General features: G+C 35.7%; 1 protein-coding gene across 3 annotated transcripts; it reads left to right on the plus strand.

The window, feature by feature from the left end:
- The first annotated feature begins 1,580 nt into the window (after positions 1–1,580).
- Positions 1,581–4,285, plus strand: LOC113354225 (E3 ubiquitin-protein ligase Topors-like). 3 transcript variants are annotated; one of them, XM_026597627.1, is made up of 7 exons: positions 1,581–1,981; positions 2,064–2,216; positions 2,343–2,397; positions 2,805–3,058; positions 3,179–3,434; positions 3,542–3,604; positions 4,242–4,285. In XM_026597627.1, the coding sequence occupies exons 1-5, from the start codon at positions 1,620–1,622 to the stop codon at positions 3,246–3,248; spliced, it is 894 nt and encodes a 297-aa protein (XP_026453412.1). In that variant the 5' UTR covers positions 1,581–1,619; the 3' UTR covers positions 3,249–3,434; positions 3,542–3,604; positions 4,242–4,285. The 3 variants fall into 3 exon arrangements, with proteins under 3 accessions (XP_026453412.1, XP_026453413.1, XP_026453411.1); XM_026597628.1 differs by lacking the exon at positions 4,242–4,285 and having other exon boundaries at positions 2,079–2,216; positions 3,542–4,171; XM_026597626.1 differs by lacking the exon at positions 4,242–4,285 and having other exon boundaries at positions 3,542–4,170.
- Positions 4,286–7,735: the final 3,450 nt, after the last annotated feature.

A 7,735-nucleotide genomic window follows, 5' to 3' on the forward strand; every position in this document is an offset into this window, starting at 1 on the left:
AAGCTTATGAAAATGTTGAAAAACCAGATCGAACTCAAGAGCCAACGAAATTCTTGAAAAAATGATATTGAAAATCGATATCAATTAAATGAGAAAATATACAAATGTTGAAATAGATGATGAATCAAATAATTTCGGAAAAAAGTGTGAGAAATTTGGATCAGAGCTATATGATACCATGAAAATTCTTAAGAGAAATCAAAAAAATGCAACTATTGTGTCTCAAATTCTTGAGTTGTTATAATGTTGTTAGAAACTATACATGAAGGTAATACAAGGATATATATGTCCCAATATTACCGAGGCCAATACTAAGTAAGTTAATAGAAAAATACTTCACTCCATTATATTTAACAATCAGTTAGAAGCATAAGAGAACTCAAAGGTAGATAGTCGACTTTGGATCCCCAGTTCACAAAATTCTCTCTCCTCTTTCTCGTTCCTTCTTCTTCTTCGCTAACAAGGATACCGCTTGCAAACCTCATCTGTTCAGATCTGGCTCGTTGTGGATCGAATCTGAGCATGTTTCTTCACAATTTCTTGTTTTCTAGTTTAGTCTAGTTGTATCATGTTTTCTAAATTTCTACAACATTATGGTGGTTTTATCTACTTTAGAGGTTCATCTACGCTTTAATGACGGTTCTTGGTTTAAGTTTTAAGATCAATTGGGATGTTATTCAAAGATGAAATCTTCATCTTTATTGTCTCCAGTAACGGGATCTTCATTGGAATATTCATCATTAATTATCGGGTGACGGGGTCTTCATCGACAATTTTTGCGCATATTTCTAAAGAATAAAAACAAACAAAATAGTCGAAAATTAATCTTGAGAATACATTCTTCCTCCAATTTAATCGGATATTATTCATACCTGTATTTATCTTTCTAGTAACTTTTTTCTTCTTTTATCGGATTTCTCGGTGGTATTGTAGTTTTACGATATGGTCTTATCTTTCGATATTGTACTTTTACGATATGATCTTGTTTCCTTATGTTATCTTACTTTCGATTTTTAACTCACCGTATCCTTAAATTAGAATTAAACTAATAATATTCATGAAAAGGTTCTTTGTTGAAAAGAAACAAAAATATATTTTTTTTTCTTTTTCTTCTTTTTGGTAATCAAACAAAAAGAAACTTAATCACCACCGCTGTGCTCCCAAGGCAAAGAAAAGTGTAAACCAAAAAAAATATAGGCGGTGGATGATTAAATAATACTCCCTCCATTCTTTTTTAATAGGCCAGTTTCTATAAATAAAAGTTTCAGAAAAATAGGCCAGTTTCCTAACTGGGAAAGTCAAATGTTATTTTAATTTTTTGGGACCACTTTTCTCTTAACTTCTTTTGATAACAAGTGTCATGTGGACCACTTTACTTTACTTCTTTTGCTAACAAGTGTCATGGGGACCATTTCACTTCACTTCTTTTATTGACAAGTGTCATGAGGACCACTTTCAATGATTAGTTCTTTTAATTTCCTTAAATTTCGCTAAAAACAAAACTGGCCTATTAAAAAAGAACGGGGGAGTACGACGCAAACGACTCCGTTTGAAGTATAGTCGTAGAACATACTACTCAAACTGGTGTTGTAGGAGAGAAAGAAAGGAAAACACCTTCGATGGGTCGGAGAAATTCATCATCAACATCTAAGGCCTCTTCAATTACAAAGCGGATATACAATGCAATTCGAGATAAATCTTGTCCAATTTGCCTTCAAAACTTTGATAATCTTCATCATCATCATCATTATCACCAAGTAGCAGTTCTTACATTCTGTATGCACGCTTATTGCATACGTTGTATTCATAAATGGAGTCACCTGAAACGAAATTGCCCGCTTTGCAACGCTGAATTCGATTCATGGTTTTTCAATTTTAGGGTTTTTACTGGGAAATTTGAAGTATTTCGATTACCTAAACTTGATAATAAGAAAATGATTGATTCTGGAGATTATACAAGACATCATTTTCTTGATACAAGGTAAGAAATTTTATTATTTATTATTTAGGTTTTCTATTTTGTTTCTTTATAAAATCTGATTTGAATGCATATTTTTGATCAGGATGGTTTTGAGCAGGAGACAAAGGGAGTATAACCGATCCAGACCATATCCATTGCGCCGAGTTTTTATGGAATCAAGACTTGATTCTCTTAGTGAGAGGCAAAGGAATCAAGTTGAGATTGTAACTGAAGGTGTACTTCAATGGCGAGCTAGGTAATGTACAATTGAGATCACATTCCTCCAAGATGCGGATTAGTTATTTGTATTGATTTTGCTTTGTGAACGTTGTTGTGTTTTATTTCATTGCATTAACCTATAGCTTCTTTTTGTGCTTGGCAGTATTTATAACAAAGGTGTACGAGCCATTCCATTGCCTTCAAGGAGTTGCCAGCAGGTACCGGTTTTAGTTTCATGAAACTTTGTAAAAGTTGATAGAAGTAAATAGATGTATAGGAGCTCTGTGAATTTAATCACTGTCTTTGCCTTCGAACATAGTTTTGCCATAGCCTCTGTTTTGTGTGACATAACAAACTAACATCCATAAGTTTCTTTGATATTTTATTGCATCTTTATCTGGCATCAAAAAATGTGCTATAGGATTTTTGTTTGAGCGAGGTTCAATTGAATTCGCTTGGATGAGACGCATGTAGCCTATGATAAAACATCGGTCTATTTCTCCCTGTAGGATTTCTAATAGGATTTCAATGATTCAGCTTCATTCCTCTGAACTTCATTTACGATTTTAGAATCCCTAAAGCTTTTCTTCATTGGGAGATTTAGCTGACTGCATTTTACCTTCAGAATGTATTAGGAAATAATGGCGTCAAAGAAATAAAGCGACGCAGAATAGAACCATGGATTATAAGAGAATTGCAGGCTGTTCTTGGGGATTCAGATCCATCAGTTATCGTGCATCTAGCCACTTCTCTCTATATCTCAGGTCTTGAAGAAAAACAGAAGAATCCTTCCAATAATCTCGCAGATGAAGAAAGTTTTCTTGAACCATTGAAACCGTTCTTGCGGGAACATGCCAAAATGTTCTGGCATGAACTTAGGTAAAACTTCACTTGTGTTTATAAATTAAAATCCATAAAGCTCATCAGTTAACATGAATTCTTCTTTGAAATGTTGTGCATGGCTTTCATTTTGAACTTGTTTGTATCTTTACTTAACAGATGCTATGATGAGAGCTCATTGACAATAGAAGTATACGACTCCGTTGTTGATTATAGAAGGTCAACTTAAGTGCAAAACCTTGAGGTCTGTTGTTTATATCTTTCACATCAATCCTCATGTTCAGTTCTCGCGATGAAGTGCTGTAGCCATTTGAATGCTTGGGGTGTTCGAGGTTTTCCGTGACCAAGCAAAGTTGATATTGTTAGAGTCATCAATTCTACCGTCCGTTGGTTGTACCCTGTTCAAGCATGGCAAGTAAACAATCAGCTTTCACGATTATCATTCAGTTACATTTCATCTTTTTTGTTATTTGTTCCAGGATGCTCCATATCCTAAAGAAGTTGATATTTTTCTTTCTACAGATTTGAGATATTACTTTCTGACGAGCATCTGCTTTGGATACTCTTGCGAGCGACCTGCAGAAGGTACGTTGTATTGTGGAGTTATAAAACTGAAATGAATTTCGGAATTAGAAGAGTTTGGGTGATAGATACTGTATTACAAAGATGAGTGAAATTGTACATATTCTTCCCTTTTACTATAACCTTTTTATTTTCAGAAAAAAAGATAGATTGAAATTTTGAAGCTTTATGAACCTAATTTACAGAACCAGGTAGCCTTCTCGTTTAGTGTTTTCTTGTTTTTCATGCTTTATATTCGCACGGAAATCACCTCCAATATGCATGGGGGGAGATATTCTCTAACTTGTAGTTTTATTTCCCAACGGATCTCATTCGTCTCCCAAGAAAACGTGTGTGCAATGTGTGAAGAACACGAATTTGAAAACAACACCGAAAGATTGGATGCTATCGTCCTCTCTCACTTCTTCTTCTTCAACAACAAAACCATCAAAAACAACCCTTTTCTGCTCGGATCTATTCCATTTTGGCTAGATCTGAGCAGATTTCTTCACTATTTCTTGTTTTCTAAGTTAGTTAGCAGTTGTAGCTTAATTTTTATTATGTTTTCTTCTTATCTACACCATTATGGTGGTTTTATGTACTCTTTTGAGGTTTATCTTCGCTTTAATGGCGGTTTATGGTTATTGGGTTGGGTTTCAAGATCGATAGTGATACTCTCCAACGACGAAATCTTCATCTTCATCGGTGATTTCTTTGACGACGGAAGCTTCATCACTAGTTTCAAGAGATTTGAGCAAATCACTCCTATTTTAGGAGCATATCTTTCTAAAGAAGAAAAACAAACTAAATGGTTGGATTCTAGTTCCGCGAAAAAGATTTTATTCATACTTGTATTTGTCTTATTCTGGTAATCCTTCTCTTTCTCTTGTCGGATTTCCTGGTATTGTACTTGTACGGTATGTTCTTGTTATTTGTATTCTTTTATTTTCGATCTTAAATTCATCGTAACCTTGAATTTCCATTAATTGTTTATCAAAAAGGAAAAAAAAAAAAAAAGAACTCACGGATGTGCAATATACAAAAAATTCTTTGTCCCCGGATTTCTCACGAAAAGTTTCACTCCTACGTGACAGTTTCCTATCGGCTAGTGGTCGTTTTGTTCACCATTCCTATCTCCGGGATTTAGATGGTTGTTGTATATAAGTGAAAGGTAGGGGAGAAAAGCGGGAGAGTGTGCAGCAAAGTCCTGCAATCTGCAGGATTTGGGATGGTAGTCGAAAATGCTATCTATCTATCCCATTTTACCCAAAAAAATACCCTGTTATGTGTTGCCACGTATTTGTCCATGACATTATGACCGTGTTGTCGCGAATTGGTCCATGACCAGGACCTGCTGAGAGTCCCGACGGGTTCACCACTTTATAATCCAGGACCTGCTGAGAGTCCCAACGGGTTCACCACTTTCTAATCCAGGACCTGCTGAGGGTCCCGACGGGTTCGCCACTTTCTAATCAAGGGCTTCAACCTGTGATACATTGTGTAGTGATGTAGGGATGTTGGGAAAAAGCAGTAGATGTTTAGCGGCTTGGGCGGTACTAGCGCTGACAAGATTTCGGCTAAAAGGGAAGAATACTGCTCTCTGTCTTTAAGAATTGACTATAATATCCCGCCTACAGCTGGGACAACCGGAGATGGTCAAAACTTGGACATGAGGTGGCACAATGGTTGAGAGGGGAATGATTCTAGCATCGGGATTAGTAGAGGGGTGGAGAGGAAAATGATTAACGGTCCAGATTCATTGTCCCATATCTGGACAATAACAATTGTCCAAGTTCTAGAATTTTCCTATAATATGTGAACAAAAGCCGAAAATTCTAGAACCCGGACAACTATCATTGTCCAGATATGGGACAATGAATCTGGACATTTAATCATTCCCCTCTTCACCCCGCTATTAATCCCGATGTTAGAATCATTCCCTTCTCAACCATTAGGGTTGTGCCACCTCATGTCCCAATTTTGGACAAGGTTCTATTGTCCCAGCTGTAGACGCTCCCAACAAAAGCTAATATGATTTGACCACTTATTTTCTTCAAGGCCGTCTAGTCAACTCAAGGATCCACCACGTCTATGTTTTATCGATAACTTAGTATTGAAACAGCAGCACAGTTGGGTGTTTTTAGCAGATTAATGTCGGTTAGGGTCTATTTTACTCGAACATTGATTATTTTTCTTTGTCTAATAGTGGAAGACTCTCTTCTCAGACATTAAATATGCCACCTCACCATTTAAAATAAATACAATGGAAGGTAAGTATAATGATGGTAAGCAAAATGGGTTCCAAAACACAAAATTGATCAATTAACCCAATAACGATAATTTTTGGGTGAAAAAGACATGTAAAATTTGATACTGTTTAAATGGATGAGAATGTAAAAATAGCCAAGATGTAAACAGTTTCATCCTACCCATTTTCAAATACTTTTTCTCATTTTTAATTTACATCAGGATGCATCCAGTTTCATCCTCGTTATTTTTTAAGTTTAATCCACGATAAATCCAGATTCATTCTTGCTATTTTTTTGGTGTCCATTTCATCCATACTAATTTTTACTCTTCCATTAGAACCATGTTTTAAAAATATTTGGGCAATTGACCCAATTTCTCGTTCTAAAATATCATCCCAAATTACATTCAAGGATTTCAAACAGTATTCAATTTATGACCTACAAGATCGATGGTCGAGAAAAAACTTACAATTAAGAAATAAAATCAATCACAAATCGAGTGATATTTGTAATGTCCCTGTTGTAATTTTTTTCGGAAAAGAAAAGGGTATATGTGTTGAAAAGAAAAGGTATTTACATGAGTTTAAAACGAACTAGCCATGAACCAAAAGGAAAAAAATTACATGGCATTTACATATTCCTGGTTTTGCAGCCCTTGATTTGTCGTGTACCCTTTGAAGATATCAGTAGACGATCTCCAAAGGCATATGTCCACCTTTACAGCATAGACAAGCTCATCTGTACATCTTGCCGTTCCTCCGTATACTTTTTTGTTTCTTTCCAACCGGAGTTCCCAACATACTGCAAAATGGACTATGTGCCACATAATTCTCCTCCTTTCCGTTGTTCTCTGAATTTTCCAACTCAATATTAAGGACTTTAAATCTCTTGGCATAACCCAGATGACATGAAAACACTGAACAAAATAATTCCAGATCTATGAAGCACGTATGCAAGTTATGAAAAAGCGTGGGTCTAACAACCACACCCAATGATTCGCTTAGCAATCTGTATGAACTAACTCCAATATACTTTTAAGAGAATCAACTAGACAGTCAGACTCAATCTTAATAAAAAGTATATCAAGGAGTTATATCTCAATTTCTCGATTTAATACTTACTCAAGCAAATAGAAATCTGCGAGTCTAATTGAACACAAGAGAAATTATCTTGAACGGTACCAAAGACCAATGTTCAAGTATCAATCAATTTCAAACAACAACCAAAGGTTGGATTTACCAATTGATCGATTCAACGCACAACTTGTGATATTTCAATTATATAACAAATATAATGCGAAAAAGAAATAACACAGCCATCAGAAGTTTTGTTAATGAGGAAACCGCGAATGCATAAAAACCCCGGGACCTAACACACTGTATTAAGCCGCTACAAACACCATCCTACTACAAACTAACTTTGGTCTGGACTGTAGTTGAACCCCAATCAATCTCACACTGATCCAAGGTACAGTTGCGATCCTTACGTCTCTGATCCCACCAGGATACTACGCACTTGATTCCCTTAGCTGATCTCACCCAAAACTAATAGTTGCTACGACCCAAAATCGAAGACTTTAATAAACAAATCTGTATCACACAGATTAGTCTACATGAATAGATAAATCCGTCTCCCAAAGAAATACCTACGAGTTTTTGTTCCATCTTTTGATAAATCAAGGTGAACAGAAACCAATCGACAACCCAGACTTATATTCCCGAAGAACAACCTAGAATTATCAATCACCTCACAATAATATTAATCGACTAGCGAAACAAGATATTTCGGAATCACAAACGATGAGACCAAAATGTTTGTGACTACTTTTCTATCTTTCCTATCGGAAAAATTAATCTCAAGCCAATCTTACGATTGTACTCAAATACGATAGAAACAACAAGATCAG

The sequence above is a fragment of the Papaver somniferum genome, chromosome 2 (genome assembly GCF_003573695.1).
Source record: "Papaver somniferum cultivar HN1 chromosome 2, ASM357369v1, whole genome shotgun sequence".
NCBI classification, from domain to species: Eukaryota; Viridiplantae; Streptophyta; class Magnoliopsida; order Ranunculales; family Papaveraceae; genus Papaver; species Papaver somniferum.

Excerpts from the sequence above, each read along its gene's own strand:
- LOC113354225 (XM_026597627.1), top strand. The coding sequence starts at position 1,620 with ATGGGTCGGAGAAATTCATCATCAACATCTAAGGCCTCTTCAATTACA. Across the intron at positions 2,217-2,342 it reads GTACTTCAATGGCGAGCTAG|TATTTATAACAAAGGTGTAC; the intron begins GTAATGTACAAT and ends TGTGCTTGGCAG. Across the intron at positions 2,398-2,804 it reads CTTCAAGGAGTTGCCAGCAG|AATGTATTAGGAAATAATGG; the intron begins GTACCGGTTTTA and ends TTTTACCTTCAG.